Raw genomic sequence first — 23406 nt, forward strand, 5'->3', positions numbered from 1 at the left:
TTTAATATAGTAAAAATTTTTAAGACTCACTAGAAAATAGAGATTATAGATAAAAATAATTTATTTTACAAACTTGTCTTGTTTTTTGTCCAATATCAATATATATGATGTCACAAAAAAAGATAGTTGTACTAAAATTTATAAGGTTATTTTGCAAAAAAAAAAAAAATCAAACTAATTAGACAACTTATTTTAATTAGAAAAGATAAGTATTTTATTTACTACATACTGCCTATTTATAATATTAAATCAGTTTTTTAGTAAATTTTTATACAAATTATTTGACATTTAAATGACAAAGTGATAGTTATATTTCAAATTTTATCCTCAATTATATATATCTACACATGTTTTATCCTAATTATGAAATTTTCTAGAAGCTAAATTCTATCTCAATATAATATATCTATATATATAATCTTAAATTTAAACTTTTTTGGCAGATAATATTCATATATAGCACAGCATTTGTATTAAAATAGTCAGTAGCTTGCTATTTAATAGTATCAAATTTACTGTCAAAATGACTTTTACTAAATCTAAACTTTTTTTACAGGTAATATTTATATATAACACAATATTTATATTAAAATAGTTAGTAGTTAGGTATTTAATAATATCAAATTCACTGTCAAAAAAATTTTTCATAAATCTAAATTTTTTTTATTGGTAATATTTACATATAACACAATATTTGTATTAAAATAGTTAGTAACTCAACATTGAATAATATACTACTAAAAATATTTTCCATCACAGCTCATTTATATAAATATATAAACCCTTAAGTTTATCAATATTACAAAGAAGTCAACTAACTTATTTCTAGAAACTATTTTATATTCCTCAGCATAATTAATTCTTAATCTCAAAATTTTTAGGTTAACTTTTCGAAATAATTAAAAAATGAGGATATTAAGATAGAAAAATTTTAAAATAATTAATTCTAAATCTACAAAAAGAATCATTAATTAAATAGTAATTCAATTAACTATAATCGCTCTATTAAAAGAGTAAACATTAAATTTTTTAAACTTATTTTGTATACACAAAAATAACTTGAAAAAAATATTCTTACAGTTAAAGAATAGAAATGAAATAGGAGAAAATTAAAAGATTTTTGATGAATAGATGCTTTGTTATTGAGCGTATATTTCAATTATAATGTAAATAGAGCCAAAACTGAAGATGATCTCGAGAGTTGAGGTGAGAAATAGAAAATAAAGAAAGGTTATGGCATTTGCAAACTTCAAAGTTATCAAGATCTATAGACAAATTACATTTACATATATGTATTAATTTGATTTTGCCAAGTTACCCCTAATTTGTCATATAAAAAGCTAAGTCACCCACTATTTCATTTACACATTGAAAACAACTGCTTGTATTCCTTCTCCAAATAATGCATTGTTATTCCTCCAATGCCAACTTTCTCATCCCCAATAATGGATACTAATGCAGCTGCAACAGCGAATGAAACCCAAGCAAATAATGGAAGGCTGGTTCTTCACCCAAGCTTTCTGCCATCACCGGAAACATTGGCCAAAATCGAGCAAAAACGCTCGACTCACCAACATAGAAGGGCTACCAGCATATTTTTTCACACGACGAACCAAAGATATAGTTGGCTACTCCCATGTTGGTTAGTTGAAGAGAGGAGGATGGTCATTGGACGGATCTACAGGGTAAACACATATAACTTTAATTATACGTGCTATTTTTTATTTTATTTTATTATCCTTTATTCACTAATTAAATATTTATTTATTTATTTTCTCTATGAATATATGTGTATATATTTATATATATCTTCTTAAAATGTGGTTACTTAATTATTAACCTACTTCTTTCAAGTTAAATAATTAAACTAATTATTAAATAAAGAGATATCTGTTGTTGTTCGATAATTTAATATTATGATAATTAACGCATCTATACCATCTAAGTTTTTTTTACTAATTGTTATTATATATATTTTTTGAAAGTTAGAAAAACTTTATTAATTTTACAATACTCTTAAATATCTTATAAATTAAGTTCTCTTATGTTAATTAATGCAGTATTATTACGATCCAAATGCAAATATGTACAACAGTAGATACGACATAATATATGCTTGAGATCAACTATTAATAATTCTCATTGATAATTGGGATGAGGAGGTATGTATATATCTTTAAAGTTTAAAATATAAGTGTTATATTACCGGCATGTATATATATATATATATATATATATGTATATGCACATTTATATTTATCATAATTAATTAATTCAATTTGCTTTTTTTTATGACAGGAACAATGAATCGACAAGTCGCTCAACATGCTTCTAATAACTTGACTTTTAGGAGGGAACAATTTGTATACATTTTTTTGTGAGATAACAAACTTGAGAAAAAAATAGATCTGAATATACACATGTTATAGTTAGTATTTCAATTATTAATATATTAGGTGAGAACTTGAGATTGAATTTTCTTTGTAACTTTATATAAATATCAGTAATAAAAAATGAAATATTATTTGAACATTATATATAAGATAATTTAAGAGTGGTTGAATATCTCTCAACTATATATATATATATATATATATAAGTACGTTTTATAAAATTGAGAAAAGAAAGTTATTTTTTTAAAAAAAAATTGAATGAAAAGAAAGTTATAGAATTATAAAAAGAACCTTATGAACTTTGAGCCAAACTAGTAGCAATGAGTCTCAAGTTTAGAAAAGAAAAATTAAGAATAAAAGAAAGTTATTGGTAATAAAAAAATGGACATAGTTATAAAATTGGAAATTAACCAATGTACATAATTTCACTATTTTTTCAGATTTATTTTTTAATTTTAATAAAAAGTAAAACAAAAATTTAAATAAATACGTAGTAAGTAGCAATTAACTTCTGTATCTTAATTTGGTTTTACAGTTGTATACAACTATTTATATACAGATAGGTAATAACAATACTATATAAAATGTACAGTTTATATTAAATCATTTGAAATATTGTTTTTAAAATAAATCATGTAGAAATAAGCTTATAATTGTATTAAATAAAATCAAATATTTATGATTTAATTATGATATATGAATCTTATTTTTAACTTGTACGTTGATTTTAAATAAATATTTTATTAATATTAATATTTTATCTGTAATTGATATAAAATTATATTGACAGAGATTAATTTAATAATATAAATATTTTGTGAAAAATAAAATATTTTATCTATTTATCATTCGGATATTATACCTGACACAATCGCATATGGATGATGAGGTTGAAGAATAAATCTATTGGCGTGTATTTATTTCCTGTCAAAAAAAGCTACGAATGTGTTTAATGTGAAATTATGAAAAGTCGAACAGTCAAAGAAAAGTAAAACTAAAATTGTACGCAATTTTAGAATCTAGCTGTCGATGAAAGCTAAATCTATGGAGAAAAGCAAGAACAGTCAGTCAATCTTTACGACAGCTTTCGTTATTAAACTTCACCTTTTTTAGTCACATATTATCCGCCATAGATATAACTTATATACATATATATAATTCCCCAACAAACTTCACTTTTCCACCCCGCCGGCCTCATCCACAGATTCCCCAATGGCCGCGACGAGGATTTGCACCATCCTCATCCTCTTCGCCACCGTCTTCCTCCACCTCTCCGCCACCATTTCCGCTATTGGAGTAAACTACGGCACCTTCGGAAACCTCCCTTCCCCAACCCAAGTAGCCAATTTTCTCAAAACCCAAACCATAATTGACAGCATCAAGATTTTCGACGTCAATTCAGACATACTCAGAGCTTTTGCCAACACCGGAATCACGGTCACGGTCACCGTCCCCAACAATCTGATTCCGGCGCTTGTAAATGTTCGCGAAGCTCGCAGGTGGGTCGCAGCCAACATCGCTCCTTTCCATCCACAAACCAGAATCAACCGCATCTCAGTCGGAAATGAAGTCCTGCTCACCCTCGACAATAATTTAATTTCCAATCTTGTCCCCGCCATGAGAAGTCTCCACCGAGCCCTGATGCGCTCTGGAATACGAGACATTCAGGTCACAAGCGCACATGCACTTAACATAATCGCATTCGACCTCACCGCTTCACCGAGCTCAGTCCGGTTCAGACCGGGTTGGGACGTGGGGGTTTTAGCGCCAATGCTCCAGTTTTTACGGCAGACGAGATCGCCGCTAATGGTGAACCCGTATCCGTATTTTGGGTTTGATCCGAACAATGTAAACTACGCGATTTTCAGGCCGAACCGAGGGATCCGCGACAGATTCACAGGCCACGTATACAAGAACAGTTACGATGCTTTAATTGATGGGACATACTCGGCCATGAAAGCTTTGGGTTATGGCGACGTGGGGCTGGTAATCGGAGAAACGGGTTGGCCATCGGCGTGCGACCAGTGGTTTTGCAGCCCGGAAATTGCAGCTGGGTTTAACAAAAATGTGATATGGAGAGCGACAAGACAAGGGACGCCATTGTTGCCTAGAAAACGATTCGAGACTTACATTTTTGCTTTGTTTAATGAAGAGTTGAAGCCAGGTCCAACTGCAGAAAGGAACTGGGGATTGTTTAGACCAGATTTCAGTCCGGTCTATGATGTCGGAATCATGCGAAACGGGGTATGATTTGTTCTCTTTCTTGCTCTTTACCTTTCTTTATTTTATTCTTTTCTTTTCTGTTTTAAATTATGAAAGTTTTGATTCTCGAATCGACACTTTCAAATCTGTTTGAATTAAAAAAGTTATTCGGCACTAATCAGTATAAATATTAAGATTTGCAGGTCGGGTCGGGTCGACCCGTTTTCTGTTATGAATGAGTTGGATTAGGTCCTTAAACAGTTCTTGGACCCTAGCTCAGCAGCCCGTACTAAATGAACACGGCTGAGCAAGCATATATGTCACTTTTTTTGTTTTATGGTTTTAGAAATTTTTTATTAATATTTTAATTAAATCAATTTTTATTATGACTATTTCGATTAATCTCCGAGTGTTTTTTTTTTTTTTTTTTTTTCAATTGCTAACCTCTTATTTTTAAAATTTAACAAAGTCTGGATGAGCCTAATAAAATGGGTTAGCTCGACTTCTCCCGCCTAACCGAGCTAGGCCAAATCCAATCTGTTTAATTAATTAACAAGATTGAGTTAGTTCAGATTAAATTTATAATATTTAATTCAGTTAATTTATATTTAATTTATAAAATTATAATAATTAAGTTAAATTTTATAATTAGTGATTCTGACAACAGGACATTTTATTATTTAAAATAATTGAGAATTATTTTTTAATTACAAATGAAAGAAGATTGGAGATTAAGGAAAATGGGAAATTGCAGGGTGGTGGAGGACATGTAAGGCCAAGACCATTGCCAGGGAAGAAATGGTGCGTGCCAAAACCTCAAGCCAACAATGCACAGCTGCAAGCCAACATAGACTACGTGTGCAGCCAAGGAATTGACTGCCGCCCTATTCAACCCGGCGGTATCTGCTTCAACCCCAACACCTTGGCCGCACACGCAGCCTATGCCATGAACTCCTTCTACCAACTCCGAGGCCACGCCGCCCATACCTGCGATTTCTCCGGCACAGGTCTATTAACCGCGGCTGACCCCAGTAAGCTTTTCTCTCCTTTTTTTTTTTTTTGAATATTATAATATAAATAACTTTTATGTATGTGATTATTTTAAATGTGTGTGTTTGCTTGTTTTGCAGGCTCTGGATCATGTAGATACATATGATGGACCTGAATGTCTAAGTATAAGAGAAGAACAGCACTTTGTAGAGCTTGCAGACTCTGATTCAAGATCTTGATGTGGCAAATGCCTTTTGTTTTTTTTTAAAGGAAATTCTTTAACTCATGAATTGTGTCTGCTACCTGCAGATAATTTTGTGTTTAATTTATTTTCAGAGTTTCAGAGATGATCACCAATGGCATTATTTGTTTCAATTTAATTTATTATTGTTAATATGATCTCTTTTTTTTTTTTTGGATGTTCGTAGTTAAAAATTTTGCATTATATCATATTAACATTATGATTTTATTCAAATTTATTATATTTTCATTTCATTTTTACATTTTAGTTATGTAATATACTTAGTTATAATTTGATATTTTTGTTCACAAATCTATTACAGGATTAATATATTTTTATTTTTATTTTATAAAATTAAAATTTCAACACTAAAATTTAATATATTTTGAACGTGTGTAATTATTTGAAATATGAAATAATTAGAAAATAATGACAATATTTTTGTTGCATTTGTATTCAATAAATTGAATATCTTTTCATATATATTTGGATTCAAATCTTCAAAGATTCCCATTACATTTATATGAGAATATTTTAAAAGTGCTAAAGAGAAGGTTACAGTTGCATCTGATTCCATATATATATATATATATATATATATACTATACTAATTTATTCATTAGCAACGTGGAATATATATATATATAATATTTATTTCTATATGTTTTTATTTAATTTTTATATATAATCAATTCTAAGTGACTATATGTTTATATATATACGCATATGTACATACACACAAATTTATTAAGGAAGGAAAGCTTGTACGAAGATGATTATCTTAATCATGAAGACCTTAACTTCCTTGGACAGCAACACTCGATCTGTTTTGTCCTCCTCCTCATCTATTAATTACAATTAATAATTAATATCTTAATTAATTAATTAATTTTACAAATCTAATTAACTGATCTCAATTCTTTTTTCTCTTTAATTAATGTTGGTTATGGTGACCACCTTTTAAATTATGCATTTGAAATTCTTGATGTCGCCGTACTTTTCTTTTAATTTTGTTTAATAATATTAAATGAGTATTAATTAAGAGATCTTAGAGAGAGAAAATCAAATCCAATTTCGATATGAACAGAAATGTAAATCAAATCTACAAAAGATTATATATATATATATATATATAATTAGTTTCCTACCCAGTTGATGTTTGTTTTAAGTTTATATATGTGAAATGAAATATGTATTGAGAAGCCATCTCTTATTTATGAGGATTTATTTATATACATGCATGTACAAATACTTTAAGTTATCTATTAAAAGCATGCATGGACATAAGAACCACTTAAAAACATGGTTTCTCTTGATGATATTCCTTTTAATGAAAAGGGTGAGGTTCTGCCATGCCTCGATGACAATCGGTCACCAAAAAGGCTAGGATAAGAAAGGAATCAGTTGAACCACCTTTGGAAGGAGAGAAGAGGGGGGAATAGATGGCAGATGTGAACATGGACGAGGGAAGCGAGATGGACTTGACAGCATCAGACAAGGGTTATCAAGTGGACATCACTCCAAACAGAGTAGGGCAATTCCAAGCTTGGGGATGAGACAGGGTATTATTCAGGGATAAGCTCACCAACACCAAAGCCCAGGAACAAAAAAGAGAAGACTTTGAAATTCATGAGGAAGATGCGGTGGTCGTGTCGAGTGGAGACTATCCCACTATCTCGTTCTTAGACAGAGTTCATAACTACCTATCTCACTCCATGAAGAATTCTACGATCATCATATTATTGGGCACAATAATTGGATATAGGCCCCTACTTGGCCGACTTCAAAGTCTCTGGTGACCGACAAGGACCTTCCAACTGGTGGACCTGGAAAATGGCTGCTACCTAGTCAAGTTCAGTGATGCAGATGACTTCACATACACTCTAACTGGTGGTCCTTGGGTCATCTATGGACACTATCTGACTGTGCAGCTATAGACATCGTCATTCTCGGTGAGCGAGGATCGTGTGGCATCGGTGGTTGCCTAGGTTTGGTTTTTTGGATTGTCAATCCAATATTACCACAAAAGCATTTTGCGAGCAATTGCTAAGGTAACCGGGACAGTTGTGCAGATCGATTACAACATAAAAACTACTGAGAGAGGGAAGTTTGCCAGGCTTGCATTTTGGTGGACCTCACGAAACCACTGATATTCAAAATTATGATTGAATGACACTTGCAAGGGGTTAAGTATAACCTGTCATCTACTTTGAATGTGGGTGTTATGGTCATCTTCGAGAACACTACCCTAGGATGGCCAAGGACGCCCTAGTGGAATGGTAACGGAAGAAGGAAACAACCAGCGGACCTACTGCAACACGGTGGCGCCGGAAGAAAAGTTCGACCCTTGAATGCAGGTGACCTGCCGGGGAAGGAAAGATACCAGAAAATGAAACTTACCCAAGAACAAGGAGACTTCAGTGAATCATGGAAGAAATGGCTCTAGATCGAGATTTGATCTGATTGTCGAAATGGGCGACGTCAATCTCGACTCTAACAGCCTGCAAGCAAATTCAGTGGGGGAAGATTTTCAAGAATTGGAAATGGGTGTGATAGGAGGAGAGAAGGAGAAAAGCCTTAAATATAGGCAGGAGAAAAAAGGAGATGCACCTCTCGGTGATGGGCCAAGCAAATCCCAAATAGGCCCAACGAAGCATAGCCCCTTAACTGCTAACCTGGACAAAAATAGTGGGCTAGTGGCAAACTCGGGCTTGATTCAAACCTCTTCTCAACAAGTGGCAGCCTAAATTATCTTGACCACGCAGGCCAAGTTAAGGAGATTAATATGCTTATCTTTTAACCCTAGCCCGCACATGACGATCCAACACATCAGCTCCATCCTCGACAAACAAAAGTATTTTACGATTCGAATTAAAGAGAACTAGGTCGGGCAAGACAATAATGTCACATTGGCTACCACTTCTAGTTCTGGCACTAAGCTCTCGAGCAACACCCTTCAGAAAGTTTCTCGACCAGTAGACAAGCGTCTGTCTGGCATCAGGGTTAACAAGGTCTCTTGTTGCAATCTGAAACTGAAGAAATATTACGATGAGGTTACAGAGGCATCAAAACTCGCAATTGCATCTCTTCTAGGTGGGACACAGGAGGGGTTTGAGATGAAGGTTAGCACCAGCTCGCTCGGCGAGCCTATAAGCATTGTGATCTGATATGGTCACGCAGAATTTTGCCTCGTTCTCGATTCCTTTGATGTTCTCCCTTAGCTACCTTATCTCCCTCCTACTTTTATCCATGGAACACAAAATCCTCACATAGATGCGGCGAGCCCCGATTTCAGCTGGATTTTTCGGGCTTTTACCCGTCAATACATGCCTGAAAATTACAGTCCTTATGGAGCCACATATTGCCGGGAATAAAGCTGACAAGATTATTCGTAGCCTGGGCTTTAACTGCTCTCACCAGGTGGAACCTCTTAGGTTCTCTAGTGGTATTTGACTCCTCTGAAATGACCCCTATTAAGTTAATATCTTGGTTAAAAATAGTCAATTCATTCACACCGAGATCCACAGGAATGAAGATGGTCGTAAGATTTTATTCACGTCTGTCTATGGGAGCCCCAAAGTACAGAAATGTCGCCACTTATAAGGCTTTCTCAACTAGCTTAGTACAATTATTGATGGCCCTTGGTTGTTTGCCGGTGACTTTAATGTGATTTTGGTTAATTCAAACAAGAGGGGTGGGGTTAGGAAAAGTTTTAAAGGGTACATGTATGTTTTTCAGTTTATTAGCCACAACACCCTCTCTCAAGTGGACTATGTAGGCCCTGCTTTCACTTGTCGCAAAGGCACTCTCTTCCAATACCTCGACAGGGCTCTTGCCAATATGGCATGGTTGAGTACCTTTCCCGAGACTTTAGTGCAACACCTGCCTAAAGTTCAATCGGATCATCGACCTCTCCTGATTAATATTAGGGGGAGTCACATGCAAAGCCGAAAACCCCAACATTTTCAGTTTCTTACAACGTGGCTTACTCATCCCTACTTCCTTATGTTCATCTATAATAGTTGGTAGAAAGATAGCTCTTTCCAGGCCACCCTTGAGCACTTCTCTAAATAGGACAACGATTGGGACACCATCGTCTTTGGTCATATTTTCAAAAAGAAGAAGCATTTGTTGGCCTGTATCGCTGGCATCCAGAAGACGTTGGAACAAATCCACTATAAATATCTCATTAATTTAGAAATGGACATGCACAAAGAGTTTGAGGAACTGTTGTTGCAAGAAGAATTATTTTGGATGCAAAAATCACAGTGTGAGTTTATTTCATTTGGTGATAAGAACACGAAGCACTTCCACGCACATGTTATGGCTCGCCGTTGACATAATAAAATTGTTATGCTCTAGTATGCTGAGGGGAACTGGGTATCCGATGAAGCCCATCTCAGACACATGATTGTGAGTTTTTTCAAAGAACTTTACTCTAGAGACACGTTAGAGGCTCCGACCTACTAAATATGGGATAGATTCTTGCCCCTCACGACGAACATGTTGAATATGCTTAATGCCTTTGTTATAAAAGATGGGGTTCGTCAGATCCTGTTTGCCATGAAATCACTCAAGGCCCTTAGACTGGACGACCTTCATGCAATCTTTTTCTAACACTAGTAGGAGGCTGTAGGGGACTCGATTTATGAGATGGTGACAAAGGTTTTCCAGGGGGCTGATATGGAGAAGGGTGTTAATAGGACTTTAATTACTTTGATCCCCAAGATGGCTAGACCCTTCCGTCAAGAACTTCAGTCCTATAAGCCTCTATAATGTCTCTTACAAGATTATTACCAAGTTGATTGCCAATATGCTCGAGAACATCATGCCTAGTCTCATCACTGACACACATGCTAGTTTTGTAGAGGGCCGGAGTATCTCAGACTATATTATTGTGGCCCAAGAGGTCAGTACTTTATGAGGTGCAAAACTGGCAAGGTCGGTTAGATGGCGATCAAAGTGGACCTCGAGAAAGCCGATGATAGACTCAGTGTGAATTTTACTAAAGATACCCTCCGTGATGTTGGTTTCTGATAGCCACTCGTCAGAGTTATTATGTAGTGTATTTCTCAGGTTCCATGTAGTTGTTATGGAACGGGGAGGCCACTGAAGAATTTGTACCCTCATGTGGCATTCGTCAGGGTGACCCTCTGTCTCCCTACGTTTTCATTTTATGCATGGAGCGCCTCTCACAATACATTAATCAGTTGGTTGATTGTGAGGCATGGCTTCCGGTTTTCCTGAGTAAGAGGGGCCCCAAACTTTTACATTTTTTTTCGTTAATGATTTGATTCTCTTTAGTCGCACCTCGACTAGGCAGGTTCAACTCATCAAAATGGTGCTCGTTGAGTTCTGTGAGAGCTTCGGGCATAAGATTAGTGCTCTCAAGACTCATATTTGTTTCTTTCACAATGTTGTGGCTAATGAAGCTATTAGGATCAACAATGACTTTGGTTTTCAAGTCTTGGCAGATCTGGATATGTATCTTAGGGTGCCCATGCTCTATGGCAGAATCACGAAGGACACCTATAGGTATATCCTTGAGAAGTTACGAACGAAAATCTCTGGGTAGAAAGCTAACTGCCTCTCCATGGTCGATTATCTCACTTTGACCAAATATGTGTTTATAGCTATTCCTACCTATGTTATGTAGACCACTGCCCTTCTCAACTCACTATGTGATCAAATCGACTATCTGGTGCCGAAATTTATATGAGCCTCTTCTAGGGAGGGGAAGAGGGTCAGCTTGATTAGTTGGCAGGAGATGTGTCACCCCATTTCTCATGGTGGGGGCGGCCTCCCCAGCGTTAGAGCTCTTAACAAGGTTTTCCTCATGAGAGTGGCTTTTCTATCTTGACCAAGCCGCACCTTCTTTAAGTTCAAATTTTGTGTTATAAATATAAGTGGGACTATCCCTATAAGGCCCCCCTAAATTGACTACATGTTCCCACCTTTGGAGGAAACTGAGTGATCTTTAGAACGAGTTTACCCATGGGCTAGCCTGACATGTTGGAGATAAGGAATACTATGAGGTTCTGGGATGTTAACTGGTTAATGAATTGTGGCCCTCTCAAGTTTCTCGTCTTTTAACCTCTCACGGATACACAGGGTTCCATGCGTGTTAAGGATCTAGTGACATCAACCGGCTAGTGGGACTGGAATCTTCTGCAGAACTTGCTCCTGCACAATGTTCTACTTCAGTTGGCTGTTGTTAGTCCCCCACGGGATGATAGGGGAGCCGATGCCCCTTATTGGGGCCTTTCATCTGACAGTAAATTTTTGGTTAAATCTGTTTATCATATGCTTACTGACATTTCTCTTTTTTTTTTTTACAGATAATAGGTGGGACTTGGTGTGGAAGTGGTCGGGCACCCAGTGTATTCGTCATTTTCTTTGACTGGTCTTGTGAAAGGGCCTCATCACGAGCGAGGAGCAGGTTCGCCGGCATATGGCAGATGATCATAACTGCATGGTCTACGGTACTCGTACTGAAAAACCTCAACCATGTATTGAGGGGTTGTCATTGGGCGCATATTTTTTGGCGCAAGATCATTCCTCAATTGGCTGGCCCTACTTTCTTCAGTGTTCCTTTTGATGCCTGGTTCGCCGCCAACCTACAGAATAAGTTCAACTGGTGCTCGTTCTTCAGAGATTGAAAGACTGTGTTTGTCATTACCTGTTGGCTCGTTTAGAAACAAAGGAACGCACTCATGTTTGGGAGTAACTCTTCCAGTTTGGAAGAACTAAAACACGAGATTTTCAGGTTGACAGAGTACACCTTTCAGGCTTTCACCATTGGGACGATCATTTCTAGCCATTGCACTGGTAGAGTGGACAAACTTATCAACTGGATCCCACCTCCTTACCATTGGATTAAATCAACACTGATGGCGCTCTCTGAGGTAGCACTGATATGGCTTGTGCGGGTGTCATCGGCCAGGATAGTAACGGTCAGTGGCTTGAAGGCTGCATTAGGAGTACGACACCTGCACCATTCTCCAGGCCGAACTCTGGGGTGCCCTGGATGGTCTTGAGATGACTTAGAATTTAGGATTGCGTCATGTGATCTTGAAAATAGATAATGTCCTTGTTGTTCAGCTTCTGAATTGTGCCCTTAACAAGGAGTAGATATCCACCAATATGAATTCTCACATGGTGTTGGCTATTCAGTCTTGGTTTGCGAAAGATTGATACGTCATGATCCAATACGTTTATTGCAATGGGAATCATTGTGCGGACTTCCTGGCCAATCTGGCCTTTACTTTTCCTCTCAGATCCTACTATCTGCAGCGGTCACCCACTGAGCTTCTGAGTATCCTTAGAGATGACTTTATTAGAGTTTTTTGGTCTAAAATGTGTGCTATTTAGTTGTATTTTTTAGTTTTTTTCTCCCTTTTATCCAATAAAAAAAAACATGCATGAACATAACATGAAATTAATATTTAAATAATTAATTCTATTAAATTACTATACGTAATAAATGCATATCACTTGATAGATGCATTTATTAAATCAATTATAAATAATTTTATAAATATTTAATTTCCCTTGATGATGTGGTTTGATGTATTGCTACCAATTATGCAGCTTTATATATATATATATATATATATATGATGTATTTTCACTTTAATGCTAATTAATGTTAGTTATAATTAATAATCATTTAATTTTAATTATTTATAAGGAAAGTAATTAGAGACACTTGGAAACACGTTTAGTTGTCTAATTCTTTTCTTTGGTAGTTAAAGTCTTATTCCCGCATCAATTTTTAAAACTTACATTTCAATTTAATTTAAATAGAAAGTGTAACCAGATTAATCTTTTTAGATATTTGTCTAATTTATATCAATTAAGTGGGTAACAAGTGATTAATGAAATGCAAGTACTAGTAGGTATTAAGTCATTATATATAAGGAGATGGAGACTTTGTTAAAAGGTCGGTCCTTGTGACTATCTACCACCTACTTACCAAACAATTTTGTGATTTAAATTGGTCCAAGGTCTAACCAAATCATTTTGTTGAACTCTTGGGTCTCTAAGGAATCTAATGATTTACTCACTTGAAGTTGAACTCCCAATTCAATTTTAATTCAACTATATTGGTTTTTTGGTTCTAATTTCATATTACTAATTCACTATATTAGTGAGTAATCCTTTGTATATTTTTTTTAAAAATTTAAAATAAATTTTGATATATATATATTTAAAAAATATGATACCACAGTTCAATTATATATATATATATATATATAATTTTTCATTTGACACATTTGTTCTTATTCTTTAAAAACCAACAACAAAATAAATTTTATAAAAATCTTGCGACTAAACCTAAGATTTTGAATTACCTGAAATATTAAAATTGCATTGGGATTTTGAAACTATATCTAAGTTCTTGAATTGTTGCAAAAATGCTACGATTAGTTATGAATTCTTGAATTTTTTTTATAATACTAAGTATTTTATAAAAATCTTGAAATTTATTCAAATTTTTTGAATATTTTAAAATGTAGAAGTTGTATTATGATAGCACGATGAATTATTTAAAATTTTAAAAATTATTAAATATTATGAAATTGTAGTTAAGGTTTAAAAATTTTAAAATAGTTCTCAATCTTGAGTGATATTAGACTAAATTAATTGATACAAATAAAATTAAATTTATTAATTATTGTTGTAGTGCGAACAAAAATTTAATCAAAATTATTTTGGAGCTCAATCATCCACAGGAGAGAGAGGTGTGACTTTTATAGATCAAATCATGCTCGGAGGGACATAATACCTGGCAGGATCCTTTTTGTTAAGTGGGGCCAAAGGTGTAGCCATGTGGGCCCCATCTCCTACCTTTTTGTTAAGTTGGTCTGCCTCAGGACCCTCTGAATTTCTTCTCCATCAAAATGATTAAAGGCAAATTTGGTGCCTTTTGAAGGAAACAACTCTACTGCAAAGTCTTTTTCTTTTTTCTAAAAAAAAAAAAAATTCAATTTCAATTTCAATATAAATAATTTTTTTAAATCAAATTAAGAATAAACTTAATTAAGATAAATTTGATTAAAAAACAATACTAAATTTACTGTACAAAATTTTAGCTCTTATTGGTTATACAAAAAATTTTACATTTTATATTAGTTAGACTTCATATGATATTATTGTTTACGATAATAAGCTATCATCTCTCGAGTGAGATAATTTTATTTAAATTGATAAAAATTTATCACCACTTAATTTTTTTTTTTGAAAAATTTAAATCTTTTTAGATTCACAATTTATGATCTAATATACTATTTTAATAGTATATTTTATAAAGTTATTTTAGAGTTTAAGAATTTTTCTTACAAATTGTTATTTTTTTCTCTTAAACGAAACATTTTTTTACATAACAAAATTAACTCAAACGTAGCAAGATTTTCTATACATATAAGTATACTTTGAATTATCTCTCTGATACTAAATTAACTAAAATATCACAATTTTTTTATATTATTTAACATACACAATACGTGAGTGTGGAAAAAAAATAGAGTGATCAGAAATCCTAAAATCTAAACCCATTATTATATACATAGAAGAGAATGTATGAGGGATGTAATATCCAGAATTAATTTTAAAAATTTTAAATTAATATGTAGAAATAAAAATTTTAATTTTATAAATTTTTATTTAATGTAAAATTAGGAAAAAATAGGTGGAAGATGAAATTGAAAATAATTTTTAAAAAAATGGGTAAGAATTTGGTTTCAGTGGTACTTTTAAAAGAAAAATCGAAAACTAGATGTTAAAACGTAATTTGAAAAAAAATATATCACGTAAGACTGCCTAGTCAGCAGCCCCGACGAACCAGAGCGCGCTGTGTAGCAAGACACGCCGACTTGGTGCCACGCGGGAGACCATGCTGGCAATCCGCGTGCTCGCGATCGAATGGTTTGGATTTGTTCTCGCACGCATAGACGGTCTGGATCCGTTCCCTCTTTAAATGCGATTGTACGGTCCATATCAAATCGTGATGAACGGTCCAGATTTATTTTCTTTTTAAACGCGATCGGACGGTCAAGATTAAACGCAATGGAGGATTCAGATTAAAGAGAGACGGATGTAAATATCTCATTTAACACCGAACCCTAACCCTAACTGCCAGCCCTCTGCTGGAGAAGAAGAACCAGTCGTCAAAAAAGAGAGTAGACCGCCGCCCTCTGTCGTGCCGGAGTCATCTCCGACTGTCAAAAAAGGTAAAAAAAAATTCATTCGTTCGAAATTTGATTTTGAACACCCCCATAACCAAATTAGAGTAAAGGGACCAACGAATGAGCCAAAAATCGCAGGTAAAGCCCAGCGGTGCCGCTGTGAAAAAAATCAAAAAATTACCTCTGATGAGGCCCTTCCTGATTCCTGTTTCGTTCGATTTTTTTACCATTGTATTCATCGTTCTGTTTTTCACCGGTTGACCAAAAAAAAAACAGCCAACCCCAAAGGTGAGCCAGCGGAGTAGCCACACTGAAAAATTCCACCGTCGGTAAGTTTCTATTTTTCAACTTTTTTAGGCCAATCGAGTCCCCTTAACGTGTTTCTTGTATAAATAAGTATAAAACGGCCGAAATTGGCCAAAACTAACTGATAACGGCTAATTCAAGGCAAATCTCCATTGCAAGTGGCAATGCCGCCGTGCCAGAATTCCAAAATTGGTCAGAAAATAGTTTTAACACCAATTTTGGATTTTTAGAGTATTTCTATATAATTGAAGCGTGTTTTAATCTCTAAATAAAAATTCAGAGAACCTGGGGATTGTCAGTAGGCGCAGCTGAAAGTTTAGTATTCGGACATCGATTCGGGTAAGAATCCATCACCATATTTCTTATTATAGAATTGAAATTTAATTATAAATAATATGACATTTTGCGAAATTTAGAAAACCTCGATAATTAATTACAAGTTACTAATGGAGCTGGAACCAGTTATTTATTACTATTTATCCTGTTTTAACTGATTGATTGATTTTGCAGTTTTAAATACATAATAATACACTGAAGTTGGTAAGATGATTCAGTTATGTTTTCTTGATGTATGCATTGTTTGTTTTCTGTGATTTACAGTTAAATTGTGAAACTAAAAACTAAATATAAACGGAAAATTGCTTGATTAAGTGAATGAATGAATGATAGATTTAATGGATATCCCGAAAGATTGTGGGCGGATAAGGATACATAGGAAACTCTACCGTGAACGTTATCTCATACCGGACGAGGTATCGAGGATTGGTATTTTGGCGCTCATACTGAACGGGTATGAGGACGACCTGTTTTATCCTCATACTGGACGGGTTATTGAGGGATGATATTTTTAGTGCTAATACCAGACGGAGTATGAGACGGTCGGATAGTTGATAATGTTGAATAAAGATTCACGCGTAATGAGGACATTTATATGGATCCCCATTGATACCAGTAGGCAAATAAAAAGAAAAAGTTATTGTTTTACTTAATTGAATATAAGATTATGATATTGTTTGTGTTATTAACTCTATAGGTCAGTTTTATAAATCTTGCTACGGTAAGTATATAATAAATAATTTTATTTATGATAAATAAATTTACTTAAATTAAAAGCTCCATTAGTTATTTTTATGATTTCTACCAACTTTCATTTCTGTATCGTTGAGTAGCGTGATATTCTTACTAAGGTAGTGTAACTCACTCTTTCATTAATCATTTCAAATCAAGAGGACCAAGATCTAGATCCCGATCCACAATAGGGTTGCGAATAAGATGTCTAGTTGTATACTTTCTATTTATTTTTTTAATTTTTTGTTGTTCTTTTAGAATAGTCATTCATGTAATCCTATTAGGTATTCTAAATTATTGTGTAAGGAATGTAAACACTAACTTTATTATTTCGCTTCCGCATTCGATTTATAGTTTATTTCCTTTCAGGTCCCAGGTCGTTATAGTTGGTATCAGAGCCGCATTTTTCAGAATCATTCCTTACACAAAAACTCTATGAAACACTAAAAAAATGAATTATCACTTAACTATTTCTTGTGAAATGCAGGTACAGATAAATGGGGAGAGAAAAACCCCTACTAAATCGACCAACCTGGGACGATTCACTTCGAGAGGATATTGACTAATTATTTGAAATGCTGGAGAGACTCATCGCTGCCCAGCAGGCTCGGGAGGAAATGAGGGAGCTACCTGACCCTCCCCCCATACCACAGGTTGAGCAACCCCTGCAGCGCTCCAATCCTAAGCCACCTCGGTACAACCTTGCTACTTCACAGTACCATCCAACACCACCACAATATGGTCAAGTGTCCTAACCACATCACCTGGCACCACCACAATATAGTTTGGTACCCCAACCGCATCACCCGGCACTACCACAGTACAATCTAGTGCCTCTATTGTATCATCTTGTACCACTATAGGGCCATCCGATCTATTCCTAACACAATTCAGTGTCTCTTCCAGGAGACCCAGTTTCTCCCATGATGGACCCATACTACATTGAGAGGTATAAAAAACTAAACACATTTACTTTTGTAGGGGGATCCTCCTTTGAAGAGGCTGAGTACTGGTTAGCTAAGATAGAGAATGTCTTCACGACTTTTAGGGTGATTCCCGAACAAAGAGTCATACTTGCCAACTACATGCAGGTGGGAGAGATAGACCGCTGGTGGCAACTCAAGTAGGCCACCCTGCTCGTTCCACTCACTTGGGAATAATTCTTGATGGCCCTCAATGTAGAGTACCTCCTAGAGCATCTCTAACATCTAAAGAAAATAGAGTTTGCACATCTGATCCAAGGTAATATAATTGTATCAGAATATACTCAAAAATTCCTAGAGTTGGACCAGTATTCCCTTGAGAGTATGATAGATGAAGGCATAAAGGCAAGAAAGTTCGAGTGGTGTCTCCGTCCTGAGATTAGATAGCAGCTGTATGTGTTCGAGCTTAGTACTTACTCAAATATTTTGGCCAAAGCACAGCTAGTTGAGAGGAACCTTTACATTTTTCCTCCAACATTAAAGAACCTCAGGCCTCGATTTCCCACTTCATACCAGCACCTACTGTACCCGTTCAGCAGAACAAGAGACCTAGGCCAATGACTCAGGCTCCTCCTCAGGTTCCAACAACAGGACGTAGTAGGACTTGTCAACACTGTGGCAAAGATCATGTGGACCGACCATGCTAGTACCTCAACAATACTTGTCGTATATGTGGGAGTGCCCAGAATTACGCGAGAGAGTACCCAAAAAATCAGAACTAGACCAAACCTCCTATCTAGGGCATGACTTATAACCTCACTCAGTAAGACGTAGAAGCCAACCCAGGTGTGACACAAGGTACGTATACTATTTGTAATCATCTTGCATATATTTTGATTGATACTAGTGTCTTACATTCATTTCTTTCACATGCTTTTATATCAAACTTGAATGTATTACTAGAAAGACTTGAATTTGTGTTGTTTATGTCTATTCTTGGGAGTATGACACTAGTGGGGGAGGTTATATACAGAGTCTGTGTTATAGATATAACAGATAAAAAATTGAGTGTGAAACTAATAGAGATTGACACGTGGGACTTTAATGTAATCCAAGGAATGAACTGGCTAGCAACGTATCACACCACCATAGATTATTTTCATAAGAAGATTTTATTCAACCTTCCTAATAAAAAGTCATTTATAAATTAATAAAATTCTTTAACATTTATTCCCTCATGGAAATTTTTTCTATTATCAAGTGCTTTAACTCAACTATTTTTTCTAACTAGGCAAACCTAATAAAGAAATTTGTATTCAAGATATTCTGGTAGTTCAAGACTTTCCGAATGTGTTTTTAGATGAACTACTCAGACTGCCAGTAGACAGAGAAGTTGAATTCACCATACACCTTCAGCCAGGCACCCAACCTATTTCGGTTGCCCTTTACCGCATGAGTCGTTTGAGATGGAGGAGTTGAGGATTTTGTTTCCAAGCATTTAGTATATTAGTAAGTCAAGATAGAGCATCAACGCCCAGGTAGGCTACTTTAGCCATTACCAATTCCGGAGTGGAAGTGGGAACATATCACAATTGGATTTCGTGACAGTATTGTCAAAACACGCTCGAGACATAATGCCATTTAGGTAATTGTTGACCGACTCACCAAGTCTTCTCACTTCTTGGCCATCATGATGACCGATCCATTGGGAAAGTTACCAAGAATGTATATTCGGGAGATAATCAGATTACATGAAATGTTAGTAACAGTAGTGTCTGACAGGAACTTCAGGTTCACTTCTCGGTTATGGTATAGTTTTCAGCAAGTCATAGGAACGAAACTATCCCTTAGCACCACATTCCACTCTCAGACCAATAGACAATCAGAAAGGACAATTCGCACACTGGAGGATATGCTCCAAGCTTGTGTTCTTGACTTCGGGGGCCATTGGGATGATCATTTACCCCTAATAGAGTTTGCCTACAATAACAACTACCAAGCAAATATCGACATGGCTCCGTACGAGTCATTATATGGGCGCCCATGCAGGTCGTCGATCTGTTGAGAAGAAGTGAGTGATAAAAAATTATTCGATACAAATCTTATGGAGGGGACTACAACCAAAATGGTTAAGATCAGGAAGAATATCCAGATGGCTCAGAGCAGACAAACGAGTTATGTGGATACTCGGAGGAGGGATTTAGAATTTGAAAAAGATGATCGGGTGTTCCTTAAGGTCACTTCTTTCAAGGGAATCAATAGGTTTGGCAAGAGGGAGAAACTAAATTCCCAATTTATTTGGTCATTTGAAATCTTAGACAGAATTGGCACCGCCGCCTACAGACTGTCACTACCTCCAGAACTATCTGAGGTTCATAACGTATTTCATGTGTCCATGCTACGCAAGTACAATTCGGACCCTTCTCACGTCTCGGTCCACGAGCTCCTTTCACTTTGTGAGGATGTCCTACGAGGAGGTACCGGTGGGTATTGTGAACCAAAAGAGCATAGTACTCAGTAACTAAAAAATTTCATTCGTTAAGGTCCTATGGTATAACCACATATACAGAGAAACCACATGGGAGTTAGAATCAGACTTCAAAGCCCAGTATCTCCAACTATTTGATTGAGTGAGAGGGAGACAATTTGATAGTCCAAATTTCTTTTAAGGGGGTAGAGTTGTACTACCTGGAATTAATTTTAAAAATTTAAAATTAATATATAAAAATATAAATTTTTATTTTATAAATTTTTATTTAATGTGAAATTAGGAAAAAATAGGTGAATGATGAAATTGAAAATAATTTTGAGAAAAAGGGGTGAAAATTTGAGTTCATAGGGCATTTTTGAAATAAAAATCAGAAACTGAGCGTCAAAACATAATTTAAAAAAATGTGCCACGTAAGACCGCCCAGTTAGCAGTCTCGACGAATTAGAGTATACTGTATGGCAAAAGACACTGACTCGGTGCCACGTGAGAGATCACACTGGCAATTCTCGTGCCTGCGATCGGACGGTCTGGATTTGTTCCTGCATGCATGAGCAGTCTGGATCCGTTCCCTCTTTAAATGCAATCATATGGTTCAAATCAAATTGCAATGAACGATTCAGATTCATTTCATCTTTAAACATGATTGGACGATCGAGATTAAATGCAATGGACGATCTAGATTAAAGAGAGACGGGTATAAATATCTCACTTCACACTGAACCCTAACCCTAACCGCCAGCCCCCCGCTGAAGAAAAAGAACCAGTCGATGGAAAAAAGAGCCGACCGTCGCCCGCTACCGTGCCAGAGCCACCTTCGACTGCCAAAAAAGGTAAAAATTTTCTCATTCACTTGAAATTTGATTTTGAATACCCTCGTAGTCAAATTGGAGCAAAAATACTAGTGGATAAGCTAAAAATCGCGGGTAACACCCGACGGTGCTGCCGGAAAAAAAACTAAAAAAGGCCTTCGATGATACCCTTCTTGATTCCCGTTTCGTACAATTTTTCTACCATTATATTGACAATTCTGTTTTTCACAAGTTGACCGAAGAAAAATGCCCAACCATGAGGTGATGCGGGTGGAGCCATTGCACCGAAAAACTGTCGCCGATAAGTTCCTATTGTAATGATTGAATTACAAGAGGCGTGATAAGTGTTATGTTTTACAGCTTAGATTATTCAATGATTATGATAATGTTATTGTTTTTCTCATATTGTTTTCATAAATTCCACCAAGGTAAGTGGATGGTCAAAGTTTTATTATTGATAAAAGGTTTTGTTGTTAATAAACGAGTTTATTGTAAATCATGCTCCATTGGTCTTTTTGTGGTTTTTTACCCACCTTTATCTCCGTGACGGTGAGATATCGTGATGTTCTTACTGGGCTAGTGTAGCTCACTCCTTAATTAACCATTTCAGATCAGGAAGACATGGTTCCCGAGCCCGTTCCGCAGGAGGACGACGAAGGGGATGCCTAGAGACTCTGTAGTCATACGCATAGTTTTATTTTCGAGTTTCTTTCTTAGTTAGTTTAATCTTTTATATTTTAAGTACGTTTTTGGTTTTTCGTGTAAGGGATGTTAAATGAAATTTTGATCTCGCTTCCGCATTCGATATATTTAAATACTCATTTCATTTTAATATTTTCCGGGGCCGTTACAATTGTATTTCGGTTAGTTTAAATGATTTATATTTCAGATAAATTACATTTACTTTTGATAACGATTGCATCCTATTTAATTGACTTAATTAATTAGTAAAGGTGTTTGAAAAAAGAAACTAGTGTATATATATTTTGCTCATACAATTTAATTATGTTAATGATCATGATGATATATAAAAATAAAATAGGGTTAAGGAGCATTAACACATGAGTGTAATGATTAGTGTTGGAAACCGATGAATTTATTGGTGAGGTGTGTGCATAATTCTTTCTTTTAATGAATGTGGTCCAAATCTCTCCGTTAATAGAATGTTTACACCACAGTTAGGAGGTTATTATCATTCATAAACCCAAGAAGGCAGTAGATGTTATGCCACATGATATGCCTCACCCTATATTTATATAAACCTCTCTTAATTCCAATAAAATTTGAACATCACATATACATGCAACTCACCTATATTATTGTTGGCATATCTTAATTACACAAATTTGGATTAATTTTTTCAATTTTCTTTTATAATCTTTTCTCAAATTTACAAATGGGTGAGAAACCCATTATTATGATTAAGTAAATTGTTTGGATTTTTCTTGTAAATTCTCTTTAATTTGGACTTTAACAAATAAAAAATATGAAATGGGTAAAAATATCAAGAAATAAATTAGTATATTTCCAATTTTTTTGGTTTTCTTTTTGAACCATACACATAGATCAAAATTGAAATTATTTTCTTTTCAGTAAATGCAACATGTATATTGTATCAGTTGAAGACTTTTACCTCAGTCACTTTCTGAATGTCCTAATATTGACATTGGTGCATTCATACCCGTCATACCTAGATTGGACATTAATATAAAGTGCATAAAGAGGAAAAGAAGCACCGTGAGACATTAACATCAAAAATGTGAGTACACTCGAGAACCCCGACGCCAGCCAAGCTA

The 23406-nt window shown here is 35.1% G+C and overlaps 1 protein-coding gene and 1 long non-coding RNA gene across 3 annotated transcripts; both read left to right on the forward strand.

Moving 5' to 3' along the window:
* The first annotated feature begins 1028 nt into the window (after positions 1-1028).
* On the forward strand, positions 1029-2463 carry LOC148268694 (uncharacterized). Of its 2 annotated transcripts, XR_015816710.1 has the most exons (4): positions 1029-1206; positions 1462-1685; positions 2061-2162; positions 2299-2463. It is a non-coding gene; the product is annotated as an uncharacterized LOC148268694 (long non-coding RNA). The 2 variants fall into 2 exon arrangements; XR_015816709.1 differs by lacking the exon at positions 1029-1206 and having other exon boundaries at positions 1213-1685.
* Positions 2464-3525: 1062 nt separating this feature from the next.
* On the forward strand, positions 3526-5979 carry LOC110823930 (glucan endo-1,3-beta-glucosidase-like). Its single transcript, XM_022054433.2, has 3 exons — positions 3526-4637; positions 5350-5626; positions 5726-5979. The coding sequence occupies exons 1-3, from the start codon at positions 3606-3608 to the stop codon at positions 5749-5751; spliced, it is 1335 nt and encodes a 444-aa protein (XP_021910125.1). The 5' UTR covers positions 3526-3605; the 3' UTR covers positions 5752-5979.
* Positions 5980-23406: the final 17427 nt, after the last annotated feature.

Source organism: Carica papaya, chromosome 2 (assembly GCF_054855325.1).
Source record: "Carica papaya isolate Zhongbai chromosome 2, ASM5485532v1, whole genome shotgun sequence".
Taxonomy (NCBI): Eukaryota; Viridiplantae; Streptophyta; class Magnoliopsida; order Brassicales; family Caricaceae; genus Carica; species Carica papaya.

Coding starts and splice junctions, on each gene's coding strand:
- LOC110823930 (XM_022054433.2), top strand. CDS start 3,606: ATGGCCGCGACGAGGATTTGCACCATCCTCATCCTCTTCGCCACCGTC. Junction 4,638..5,349: donor TCGGAATCATGCGAAACGGG/GTATGATTTGTT, acceptor GGGAAATTGCAG/GGTGGTGGAGGACATGTAAG. Junction 5,627..5,725: donor ATTAACCGCGGCTGACCCCA/GTAAGCTTTTCT, acceptor CTTGTTTTGCAG/GCTCTGGATCATGTAGATAC.